We start from the raw sequence: 13,187 nt of genomic DNA on the forward strand, positions 1-13,187 counted from the left end.
GGAGGTGAAGTGATCACATTTGCATTTTAGAAAGATCCTATATTTTTAAAATGACTATTGCATATAACTACTCACACATACACTGTCAATTTTTTCACCAGCAGGTTCTGGCCCACAGGCTTTAGAAGTTAGGAGTGCAGAAAGGGCTGGGAGTATGCCAAGGACATTTTTCAATTTTTGCCCAGGGCCTTCCAAAACAAAACTTTCCAGTGTCCTGAAAAGCCTGCGTCCTGGCTGTGTTACCTGGGGCAAGTCACTCCACCTCTCTGAGCCGCTCTTTCCTAATGTATTAAATAGAAGGAAGTGTATTAAATCAAGTAAAATCCAGTTTTTAGTTTATGACCTCTCTCTATATATATATGTTTAAGAAATAGAATATGTCTGGGAAACGCTCCCTGTGTGTCTTCTTTACTCTCACACTACACACACAACACTTCTGACTCTAGATGTGTGGGTTTTTCCCATAACAAACAATTCTGCAGTACCAGCTGGGGTCCAACAATTTAGTTCTAACACTATCAATCTGGAGTTAGGATCAAAGCCTGTAAGTTAAGACCTAAGTCCCACAAGACTGCCCCACTTTAAGACCCCAGTCACAAGTCCCAGGTTATCACCTGTGTTTCTAACTGACCAACTATGAACCAGGATTACCATGACCCCCTCCTTGCATTGATTAATTTGCTAGAATGGCTCATAGCATTTAGGGAAACACTTATGTTTACCGGTTTATTATATAACAAGGGATATGATAAAGAATACAGATGAATACCCAGATGAAGAGCTACATAGGGCAAGAGCCAGAGGGTCCCAAGAACAGGAGCTTCTGTCCCCATGGAGTTGGGATGTACCACCCTCCTGGCATATAGATGTGTTCACCAGCCCAGAAGCTCTCTGAACCTCGGACTTTGGGGATTTTATGGAAGTGTAATCACATAGGCATGAATGGTCATTAACTCTACTTCTAGCCCCTCCTCCCCCTTCCTGGAGGATGGGGGACAGGGCTGAAAGTCCCAAGCTTCTAATCAGAGCTAGGTCTTTCTGGTGACTAGCCCCTATTCTGAAGCTATTCAAGAGCCCACCAAGAGTCACCTGCTTAGAACAAAAGACACTCCCATCACCAGGAAATTTCAAGGGATTTAGGAGCTCTGTGTCAGGAACCAGAATCAAAGGCCAGGTATTAGAAGAGATGCTCCTCATGCTCTTATCACTTAGGAAATTAGAAAGTTTTTAGGAGCTCTGTACCAGGAATGCAGAGAGCAGAGACCAACATGTGTATGTTCTATTATTTTACAAATACATGGGGGAAAAGCACATAATAAGGATATTATTGTTTTCTGACACTTTGGTTTCAGATATATATATATATATATATATAATCTGTTTATATGGGTGTGTACGTATTTGCACATGTGCATACTAGGTGGTGATGTAAATATATTTCTAACTCCAGGGAACAGGGATTTGAAAACTGATGGACAAATAAGCTCCCTTCCAATTCTGAGACCCTTTGAATCTCCCCCCTCCCCCCTTATACTGCTGGCCAGTAAGTTGCTGAGGGTTGTTCTAGAAGGATATAGGCAGCACTTAACTACTATTGTGCCCATGGCACTGAGATACTTAAATATACACGTAGGTCCTTTTATAGGGCTTGTCTGTAAAAGTGCCTTCACATTTTTATCCTTAAATGCTGTGGTGTTCTTTCAAGCAGTACTGTAACGTAAAGTCCTTGCTTTTAACTTTTGTATTGTCAGTAGCAACACCTAGTGGTAAAAGAGCCCAATTGCAAGTATCCTGTTTTCTAGACTATTAAAACTGAAAGTGATTTTAGAGATCACCAAGTCCCATTTGTAAATTATTAAAAACAAACTGGAAACTCACATTTTTTTCTTTACACTGAAATATACTTTACATGAGAATAAATAAAGCCTCTGGTTGCATTATGATTTCTTGGATTTCTTTGAAGCTTTTCAAATACCCAGAAATCACGGTTACAACTGAGGCAAAAAATTAAGCATACCCTGATACGTTAAACTGGAAATCATAGTTCAGGATATGTACAGCCTTTGGTGCATTGTTATTTACACCTGCATGCCAGATCTTCAGGGTTTAGCATGATGCCTGGCATGTGGTGATACTCAGTAAATCTTTGTGGAATGTTTGTATATGTGGCTGAAGACTGAGCACAGGGAAAGATCTCATGATCTTTCTGCAGGCACCAGGCACTGGACCTGCTTTCCTCTTTGAGAACTGTGACCCACTCTTTCTTTGAGAAGACTTCTGTTCCCTGACAGAGCGGTGGAGTGGGAGGTGGTCTCCTCTACCCCCTTCTTCAATAGATTCAGAGAGAATAGCCAGGCCCTTACTTGCTTATTAATAGGGAAATGGCTAAATCAAACGTAACGCTGTATGGCAGTTAAGGGGAATGAATTCAGTCTCCAAATAGGAAGTTCTCATAAATAGATTGTTGAGTTAAAACAGAAACTAGATGATAAATATGCATGCAACTTAACACTATTTATATAAAAAATACACCAGTATCACACATTTTCTATAGTACATATACAGTATATGTATGTGAAAACATTAAAAATGATCTAGAAGGACACACCAAATTTGTAAGAGAGGTTATCTCAGAGAGTGGAGAGTGGGAACTTGGATTGGAAGAAATCAAAGATGTTGGCTCTTTTTGTAATGCTACATTTATCTAGCTGAAGACTGTGAAACTAAAATTCATTTTTAGAAAAGATTTTAGTCCTCATAGATAACTTGGAAGCCACAGAAACATTTGAAGGAGAAAATTTTAAATGTGCTTAAGCGTAAATCACCCATGGATAACTGCAGTTAAATTTTTGATGTATTTCTTCATACTAGTTTAAACATATTTAATTACGATCATTCCATATATGGTTTTACATTATGATTTTTCCCACTTTAACATTGTATTGGCAGCATTTTCCCTTGTCATGTGGTTCTTTGAAAAAACAACTTAAAATGACTAGTAATCTTCTATATCAAAATGTCCCAATTAATTCTCCTGTTGTTAGACTTTTAGGTGGTTTCTAATTCTTCACTCTTTAATTAGTATACATTCACTGAGCACTCAACCTCTTATGTGGTCAGGACCTGTGCTAGGGAGATAGTGGTCCGTAAGGTAGATATAGCCCCTCTCTGAGAGAGCTTTCAGAATGTAATGCAGTGAGAAATGTGTGCAGAAACAGTTGCTCACATTTGGTTTCTTTAGGTTATACTGTTACTAAGGGAATGAACAGATCAAAGGATACAGAGTGTCTTAAGACCTCTTACTCATGTTGCTAAATTGTTCACCAGTAAGGCTATAGGGATTTATATTCACAGCAGTAGTCTGTATTTTACCATTTCCTAAAATCTTTGAAAATAATTTTATTTTCCTTTGCTTTTATTACGGAATTGATCATTTTTCTCTTCATGTCTTGGTAAAATTTGCATGGATTCTCACCTTTGTTTCTTCCCAATATCTATGCATTTCTCAGTGCTGCTGGAGTTAGTTTTCCAGCTTCTTTATTGTCCATTTTATTGCCCCAAATCTCTGTTTTTTCCGTATCAGAGCAGACCATCCATATATTGTTCTATTAGAACCAGAAAGCATAGAATTAAACAAATAACAATTATAATTAACAATCTAATTTAAAAAACAGTATTATGGAAACTCTTATACCTACTCAAAAGTAAGCAATATAATGAACCCTCACATACTTACACATCAGAATCTGTAATTACCAAGATTTTTGCCATATTTGCTTCACTTAACCTTAACTTATATTTGCATAAATATTTTAAAGAAAATTGCAGACATTATGCCATTTGTTTTTACAGGTACATACTAAATATTTTTCATTTGATCTATTCTGACAAGTTTTACTTCAGTCTTAGATGTTAAAGCATCTTTGGGTTCTTGTCCTCTGCTGCTTCTCCTGAGGTGGAGCTTTACACCCTCTTTCGGATTATGCCTTTGCCAGTGACACTGAGGAATTTTCCTCTAAAATGGCCCACTCTTGAACCCTCTTACACTGTTGGTGGGAACGCAAGCTGGTGCAGCCACTCTGGAAAACAGTATGGAAGTTCCTCAAGAAGATAAAAATAGAGCTACCCTACAACCCAGCAATTGCACTACTGGGTATTTACCCCAAAGATACAAATGTAGTGATCTGAAGGGGCACATGCACCCCAATGTTTATAGCAGCAATGTCCACAATAGCCAAATTGTGGAAACAGCCGAGATGTCCATTGACAGAGGAATGGATAAAGAAGATGTGGTTCATATATACAATGGAATATTACTCAGCCATCAGAAAAGATGAATACCTACCATTTACATCAACATGGATGGAATCGGAGAGTATTATGCTGAGCGAAAGAAGTCAATCACACGCACACAAATATGCAGGCACACATGCATGCATATTATGTCACAGGCAAGAAAAAGAAGAGTATAGTGGCAGAAAAAAAAAACCTACCTAATTATAACACTAAAAAATGTATAAAATACTGAAAGGACAAAATCAATTATTGCATATAGAATTAAAAGGGTTGGAAAATAAAACTGGGAATCTAAAGAGGGGGAAAGTTGTCCTACTTACCTGCAAATGTACACAAAACAGCACCTGAAGCTGTCAAACTATATAGAAAAAAGTATAAAGACTTACAGTAAACATGGATAAATTCACAAAGCTGATGGGGCAAAATGATATGACAAGACAATCTATTTCATATCACTGTTTCCAAAGCAGGTGTTAATGGACAAAACATGTTTCAACATGTTTCTCTCAACTTTTCTCAGCTGTGATTGAAATGAAATATTATTTAAAATGTGTTTTCCTGGGGCGCCTGGGTGGCTCAGTCGTTAAGTGTCTGCCTTCGGCTCAGGTCATGATCCCGGGGTCCTGGGATTGAGCCCCGCATTGGGCTCCCTGCTCAGCGGGAAGCCTGCTTCTCCCTCTCCCACTCCCCCTGCTTGTGTTTCCTCTCTCATTGTGTCTCTCTCTGTCAAATAAATAAATAAAATCTTAAAAAAAATAAAATGTAGTTTCCTTTGCCCACTATTGTAGATTTAAACATTGGCTGATTGGTAAAAGAGGTAAGGAAGCATAATGTTTTCGTTAGCATCTAAACTTATTTGAAAATTTGGGTATGTTCAATCTTTTTTTTAAAGGAAATCTTTTTTTTTTTTTTTTTTTTTTAGATTTTGTCTATTTGACACAGAGGGAGAGATAGCACAAGCAGGGGGAGCAGCAGGCAGAGGGAGAGGGAGAAGCAGGCTCTCCACTGAGCAAGGAGCCCAACATGGGGCTCGATCCCAGGACCCTGGGATCATGACCTGAGCCGAAGGCAGCCGCTTAACCGACTGAGCCACCCAGGCGCCCCGGGTATATTCAATGTGTTCTGCACTTTATCCCAGCCAAGTAACTTGACCTCTTGTTGTTTCTAATGAACCACAGCAAATGAGATTTTAGAAAGCTAGACTTAAAAAAAAAGAAACAAAAACTACTCATTGTGAGTAGGTTAAAGAACATTCATGTCAATAACTTATTACCACAAATAATCAAGCAGATCACTGGTAAGGACCTGTGGAAGGTACTTCTCTGGAAGCTGTGAAGGGGTGATCTGGGGCCATGATTTCCTCCTCTCCCTCCTGAGAGAGCAGCTCTCCTTGGCACTCGAATTGCTGTTTGAAAGCTTTAGGTTGTCTGGGAAGCAGAATGTGTTACAGGAAGGGATCTTGATGGTGCTCATTATGTCTGACTAAAGGTCCAAGGTTTTCTGTGTGTGAGGGGCCCCCTGATTTTTGAAGATACACACCACATATTAAAGGCTTGAGTGACAACCTGAATGAGGCGGTGACTGTGCTTATGCAGATTTGGAAATGTTATCTGTGGCTCATGAGTCCCTTCAAATGTGTCACTCTAAAAATGACTTTCTTGGGGCACCTGGGTGGCTCAGTCGTTAAGCATCTGCCTTCAGCTCAGGTCATGATCTCAGGGTCCTGGGATCAAGCACATCAGGCTCCCTGCTTGCGAGTCTGCTTCTCCCTCTGCCTGCCGCTCCCCCTGCTATGCTCTCTCTCTCTTTCAAATAAATAAATAAAATCTTTAAAAAAAAAAATAAAAATGACTTTCTCCTATGAGACAATTTATGCCCCCAAACATACAATTTTAATGTTTTAATGCTTTGGTCTAGAACCCCTGTGGTCATGTTTTCATGATAATAAAGTTTAAAATCCACTTTTCTTCCTCACATACTAACAAACATAGTAACATCACTTTACCAAATAATGTGGACAGGAATTGTGCTAGAAACTAAGAATGCTCAGTACAACCTGCCAAGACAATCCCCCAACTATAATGTCATAAGAACTGTGAGCTAATACTTGAATGAGCCATTTAAACAGATTTTATAGGCTAAAATAAAGATTTTACAAGCCACTGTTAGTGAAAAATTTATAGTAATATGGTAATTTATGATCTTGGCCTCTTTTCTTGACTGTGCAAAAGCCAAGAGAAACGTTAGCTGCTTGGACAACCTTGAAACAGACTCCAGGAGTGTTATCCACAGCATGACCATTATGACCAAATCCTGCCACCAGACAAAGGAAATTCATGTATTTTGTAACAGGACCATTTGTTCCCTTACTTTTGAGATTAGAAAGTTCTTTATGTACTTTTGATACAAGTCTGTTGTTGATATATGATTTGCAAATATTTTTGTCTGGTCTGTGGTTTGTATTTTCATCCTCTTAAGATCTTTCAGAGTAAAATTTTTAAAAAGTCCAATATATACTTTTTTGTGTGTGTGTGTGTGGAATGTACTTTTGGTGTATTGTTTAAAAGCTCTTCACCTAACTGTTAAGTCATGACTCAGTTTTCTTCTACAAGTTTTATAGCTTTACATTTTATTCAGATACTGTGATCCATTTTGAATTAATTTTTTGTATAAGGTGTGAGATTTAGGTTGAGGTCCATCCTTTTTTGCAAATGAAAGTTGATACTATTTATTGTAAAAACTATGCTTCCTCCATTGAATTGCTTTTGTATCTGTCAAAAATCAGTTGGTCTTACCTGTATTGTCTATTTATGGATTCTATTTTATTGATCTGTGTCTGTCCCTCCTTCAATACCACACCTTCTCGTGTGTAGCTACAAATTAAGTCTTAAAACCAAGTTTTGTGATTCCTCCACCCTTTATTCTTCATATTCAGTATTGTTTTAGCTATTCTAGTTCCTTTGCCTTTTCATATTTTAGAATTAGCTTTTCTTTTTTTTTTTTTTTTTAAGACTTTATCTGAAAGAGAGTGCCAGAGAGCACACAAGCAGGGGAGTTATCAGAGGGAGAGGGAGAAGCAGGCTCCCCGCTGTGCAAGGAGCCCAATGTGGGACTCCATGCTAGGACCCTGGTATCATGACCTGAGCTGAAGGCAGATGCTTAACCAACTGAGCCACCCAGGCGCCCCTAGCTTTTCTATTTCAATAGGAAAAAAACCATCTGCTGGGATTTTGCTTATATTTTGCAGCCAGGTGTCTCATTTCTCTGACCCTACAGCCTCCATGTGCAGTTGGGCACAGTGCAGGGCTGGGCACACACTTCATGCTGGAATCCGGATCCAAGAAGGGACAGCTTCTGTCACAAGGTGGTGGGGGATGGGGGCAGAATGAGCTATAAGGAGGCAGATTCGTTTCAAAAACTTCGGGGTTTGGGGCATCTGAGGTGGATTTGTGTCAATCTGTCAGTCACTTAGCTATAGGACAGGCATCCAGGGTACACCCAGCAGACAAGTGTGAGCCACTGTCACAGGTCTTAACTCCCAAGTGTGTTGTTCTCTACAGGTTTGGCTGAGGTCTCAATAGGGAAGAAACAGGATACTGTAGAGGAGTGGGTGGGTGTTGGTGCCACCCCATCCTTTAGCTCTGCCTTCTACCCCCTGCATGGCCAGGCAGCACCTCCTAGCTCCCTGCACTGCAGCTGACTCACTGCTGACCCCTGGGGATGGAATCCTGTGGCCCTTGGTGGCCTCTTGTGGTTCAGGCCCTGGGGGGAGGAGGGGGTAGTGTGAGACCCAGAGATCTACTGGGTTGGGTTAGCTATGGCCATCCGAAAGCATCTGGTCAGCCTTTGAGAATGACTTAACCAATACCTGTTCAACTACATACACTACTAAGCCCTGGAATAGAAACCAAGGAACAGCCCATCTTATCACCAGCATAAATTATCAAATTAACATGTACCATTTTGGCTCCGTTGATTAAGCAACTGCCTTTGGCTCAGGTCATGATCCCGGGGTCCTGGGATGGAGCCCCGCATTGGGCTCCCCCTGCTCGCTCTGTGGGGAGCCTGCTTCTCCCTCTCCCTGCCACTCCCCCTGCCTGTGCTCTCAAATAAAATCTTAAAAAAAAAAGTTCTATGTCAAACTTTGTATTTCAATTAAAAAAAAAGCCACTCTCCATCCTTGTGGAAAGACAAATCACAACAATCATTCGTGGCAAGAATAAGCACAAGTGTGACATGTTTGGGGATCAGCGAGGTCTGAGATGGAAGCAGCAGGCGGCATGAGATACCTCCTGAAACTGCACCGGGAATGCAAGTTTGAGCACGGGAGAGATCAGTATTGCTGGAGCAGGTAAGGACCAGACAAGACACAGATCTTACGTCCTGTGTACAGGATCATGGTCTTGACCTTATGGGAAATGGAAAGCCAAAGAATTTCCATTTTCCAAGATCCTAAACATAACCTAATACTAGGCTTTGATCAAAGAGCAAGTAACTCACATTTATTAATGCAGCCTACAGCAGTTCCTCTGGTAAGTTTCAAGAAAGCTACTAAGTTTCATTTTAGACCCCAGATTTTACCATTTTTCTCCTAAGGAAATTTTGCAGCAATTTACCTACAGAGAACAAACTGATGGCTACCAGAGGGGAGGTAGACGGGGGAAGGGTAAAGTGATGGAGATTAAGGAGTGTACTTGTCATGATGAGCACCAAGTGATGTATGGAATGGTTTAACCACTATATTGTACACCCATCTCCCAGCAATTATCAAGCTACAACCCTTCTCCACTGTTTCTAACTAATCACTTATACTTTGTGCCTTGAAATAAACCTCAAGTTCAAAATCTATTCACACTTACTGACAGTCAGTACAAAGAGCATTTAGGCAATCTTTTATAGCTGAACACCCTTGCTCTTAAACAAGTTTCCTGAGTCTTAATTTTCCAGGTGTACACTTCCATTAATGCCTATCTACTCAATCACCCAGTGCCTTACCTGCTGTCATAAACACAGAATTACAACATGAATCATGAACCTTTACTCACATCCCAGAGCAGGGAGCAACTGGAAGGTGGGTCCCCAGGGAGATGGATCCCAGAACGTACATTACCATGGTTTCCCAACATGATTCCTGCTTTAAGTGTAGTGAGTTTTTAAAGCCCTCTATACAGGGATACCATGCATTTATTCCAGATTATCTATTTTGTTTATTCCATGAAAAGGAGAATAACTATGAATCCCGTTTACTCTAGAGAATTCTGAATTCACAGTATTTCCACTCTCCTAAAATGGTAAGGCATACACTGCATCTCTGCAGTAAGGAAAATAAGACACAAAACATATTTTTGGCTTATGAAAATTTATTGTCATGTTTTCACCATCAAAACTTATGATCTTGGTCTTTCCTTCTTGCCTTTGTATAAGGCCAAAAGAGAGACATTGGCTACTTTGACAACCTTAAAGCGAACTCCAGGAATGTCACCGACAGCGTGACCTTTGCGACCAAATCCAGCAACCAGAACCTCATCATTTTCCTGGAATAAAATCAACAGTTTACTTCTGGTGTCATTGGTAATCACTAAAAATACCCATTCATGGTATAAAAAACTAGGAACCACCATCTCAAGAACAGAAACAAGACACACTTACCTCAATAAAATTCAAACAACCATCATTGGGTACAAAGGCTGTGATTTTTTTGCCATTCTTGATCAGCTGGACCCTGACACACTTCCTGATGGCAGAATTTGGCTGCTTGGCTTCAACTCCTCTAAAACATAAATGTCACAACACAGTGAGCTGCCTTTCTGAGCAGGGATACCTTTGAGTTTGTTAGGCATACAATTTATTAGAAATTATACTGTTTCAACCTTTTTAATCTAGTCCTAAACTGGCAAACTCATGCTACCAACTTTCAAACACTGCTACAGAAAGACCTAGAATTTACCTCACCGCTTCTTTAAATGTACTTGAGGTACCATAGTAAAATAAACCTTGAAGGAGAAAACAGTGGTCTTTCACTTACACTTTTTCCAGCACAATTCCTTTTGCATGGGAAGCGCCTCCAAAAGGGTTGGCCTTCAGGGCTGTGCCCAAATGGGCTTTCTTGTACTGTTTATCATGCCACTTCTGATCTCGTCGGTGGCTGCGGAGCTTCCTGGCAGTACGGAGACCGCGACACTTGCCTAAAAATAAAATCTCATTAGTTCCCCCGTAAACACCGCAGTCATATTCCACATCTTCTAAGACCCTAGCCTCACCTGGACTACAAACCGATAGGCTTTCATCACACCTTAGCACATGGTCCAAACCTCCAAGTTTCCCTCGAACCAACAATGACGGGGACACAAGCGCTCCATTCGGTGCATGCTCCCAAGGGAATGCGCCCCCTCATCAACGCTCCGGGGCAGCACCGGCCACCCGACGTCCCCGATAAGGCGAGCTCCGCGGCCTCTGCGCCACATGGGCCCCTTCCGCACCAGGCCACGTGCCTGCTACAGGGGCGCTTCCTCGGCCTTCCCCATCGGGACTCCCGGTGGCGTCCTCCTCACCGCTCTGTTCCTATCCGCCCGTCCGTCCCTGAGCCCCCGAATTCGGCTTGCGGTCCCCTCAGCCCGACCCCGAACAGCTCACCCATCCTGCCGGCGCCACGGGCCTGAGCAAAAGAGAGAAGCAGAGCAGGAAGGAGCCACAAGCCCCTGCGAACAAGCTCCGCCCAGCCAAGGACCCATGCAGCTGTCTGCGCAGCGCCTGGCCCGAAGCTGGCGCCCCTTGTTTGAAAACGACAAGCTTGCAACACTTTCCAGAATCTGCGTCTTATTTAGTTTGTGTGAAATCCAGTGGTACCGAACTTGCATTGTTGTTTATTTCCTTTTATGTCAATGCTAGAGACAGAAGGAAAGTGGACTACCAATCCCAGAACTCTTTGCATGAGACTCGATCGAGGCGCAGGCGCTGTTGGCAAACCCACCGGGGCGGGGCTTAGTCGGAGCGAAGAGAGGTGACTTGTTCGGGGGGGGCGGGGAGAGGAGGGTAGAGAGTGGTGCACTTTAAAAAAAATTACCGAAGGGATATGTTGTAGTAATTGGAGATATACCAAGCTTTTAAAACCGAAGCCGCCATTTATGGGTGGTTGTGCGACCTTGGGCGATTCATTTAACTTTTTAAACTGAGGTTTCTCCTGTAGAATGAAATAGATTTGAGAAATTTCTGGCATGTTGGGTCATTATACGACTATTTTTTAAAGTGTTTTCTTCGTGCCCGGCATTGTTCTAGGCTCTGAGGATACAGTAATTAAGAAGAGTAAAGAGGTCTGTTTTTATATTCTAGGTGCGAGAAGGCAGGGAAAAAAATGTAAGTGTATTTAAAAATAAACAGGAAAGTTTTAAATACTGATAAGGGTTATAGAGAATATAAAATTGGTTAGGTGGCAGTGACTTGGGGATGGGGATGGCTACTCTGGAATAGGGTGGTTTTAGAAGCCATCTCTGTGGAGATTATATTCGAGCTGAGATCCTAAAGAGAGGGAGCCATTTCGACAAGTATATGGGGTAGAGCTTTCAGAAGAAGGAGTCTCAGTAAGTAGAATGGGCTGGCACTTCTCCAGAACTGAAGGATCAGGGAAGGGGGGAGCTCAGTGAGTGAATAGGTGTGGCACTAGATGAGGTCTGTTTCTGCACGGGGAACATGGAGCCTGTAGATCACAGTAAAGGCTTTACTTTTTATATGGTTGAGTGCCATTGGAAAGTTTTGAGCAGGGAAGTAACAAGATAGGATTTTTATTTTTATAGGATCACTCTGGCTGTTGTGAGGAGAATAAGAGATGAATCTGTGCGGCCAGTTGAGGGTGTTAACAATACTCCAGTTGAGATATATAATGATGGCTTTGACTATCAGGTGGAAAAAAAGTGGTTGGATAAGATAAATGGTTGAGCCAGTAGGATTTGCTGAGGACTGTAGGATGTGAGATTGGAGTTACGGTTTTCAACCTGAGCAACTGGGTGACTTGTGGTGTTATTTATTGAGTGTGATATACTGGGAGAGGACCAGATTTAGAAGGGGAAATTAAGAGTTCTGTTATGGATGTGTATGTAAGTTTGGGTTACATCCAGGTAGGGATGGGAAGTAGGTAGTTGGGTATAGGCATATGGAGCTCAGGGGAGTCATCAGTGAATAGACAGTATGGAAAGCCATGACCCTAAGTAAGATCACTTAGGGGATGACTGTAGGTAGAAGAGAGAAAGGCTGGAGACCGAAGCCCTGGGAAAAACTTAGTGATGCAGAAGAGAGAGGCAGGTGAAGCAAAATAGACTGAGGATTAGCCAATGCTGTACTCTAATCAAGGCCAAGTGAAGAAATAGAAGTGAGCAAGTGTGAAAAGGGGGTAAGATGAGGACTGAGAATTGTCTTGCATTTGGCAATGCAGAGGATATTGGTGACTTTGTCAAGTGGGGATCCATGCAATGGCAGAGATGTAAGCCTTATTGGATTGGAGCCAAGAGAATATGGGAAAGAAGGAAGTGTAGACAGCAATTATAGACATACTTTTGGAAGGAATTTTTCTATAATCTGCAGAAAAAAGAGGTTCTATCAGGAGGAGGATGCGGAGTCAGGATGAGTTTGTTTAAGATGGCGGATTTTATGACATTTTTGTAGGGGATTGTTCCAGTAGAGAAGAAAAAATGGATAGTTCATTAGGGAAAGGGGATAATTGCATAAACAGGTGCTTGAGGAGACTAGAGGGGTGCCCAAGTGGAGGAACTGATCTTAGGAATAATAACAGTTTATCTGTAGTAATAGAGAAGGAAGAGTCTGGGGTACAACTGCAAGTAAATTGGAAGACTTGTTGTTGGGGAGGTGTGGAACTTCTCTTTTGATTGCTCTTTAATGAA

The 13,187-nt window shown here is 41.5% G+C and overlaps 2 protein-coding genes across 5 annotated transcripts in view; one reads left to right on the forward strand and one right to left on the reverse strand.

Annotated features, from left to right (window-relative positions):
• Positions 1-9,854, forward strand: part of ATG10 (autophagy related 10) — a 232,731-nt gene extending 222,877 nt beyond the window's left edge. For 2 of the 4 annotated variants that reach the window (XM_064596326.1, XM_064596322.1), the window contains one exon: positions 3,853-9,854. In XM_064596326.1, coding sequence (XP_064452396.1) covers positions 3,853-3,916 — 64 coding nt within the window. In that variant the 3' untranslated portion in view covers positions 3,917-9,854. The remainder of the gene's footprint in view (positions 1-3,852) is intronic. The other 2 variants (XM_064596323.1, XM_064596328.1) reach the window with 1 other exon arrangement.
• RPS23 (ribosomal protein S23) lies at positions 9,639-11,064 on the reverse strand. The gene is made up of 4 exons (XM_045897738.2): positions 10,930-11,064; positions 10,322-10,481; positions 9,946-10,066; positions 9,639-9,830 (listed from the first exon to the last, which is right to left on the reverse strand). Exons 1-4 carry the CDS (start codon positions 10,931-10,933, stop codon positions 9,684-9,686), a joined length of 432 nt encoding a protein of 143 aa, XP_045753694.1. The 5' UTR covers positions 10,934-11,064; the 3' UTR covers positions 9,639-9,683.
• Positions 11,065-13,187: the final 2,123 nt, after the last annotated feature.

This window comes from Mirounga angustirostris, unplaced genomic scaffold (assembly GCF_029215605.1).
Source record: "Mirounga angustirostris isolate CCGP_5_RB_7025 unplaced genomic scaffold, mMirAng1.0.hap1 SCAF_7, whole genome shotgun sequence".
In the NCBI taxonomy this organism is placed as follows: Eukaryota; Metazoa; Chordata; class Mammalia; order Carnivora; family Phocidae; genus Mirounga; species Mirounga angustirostris.

Bases quoted from the DNA above. Each gene is read 5' to 3' on its own strand.
- RPS23 (XM_045897738.2), bottom strand. The intron at 10,067-10,321 runs GTAAGTGAAAGA...TTTATGTTTTAG, and splicing joins GGAATTGTGCTGGAAAAAGT to AGGAGTTGAAGCCAAGCAGC. The intron at 9,831-9,945 runs GTAAGTGTGTCT...ATTTTATTCCAG, and splicing joins GTTGTTTGAATTTTATTGAG to GAAAATGATGAGGTTCTGGT.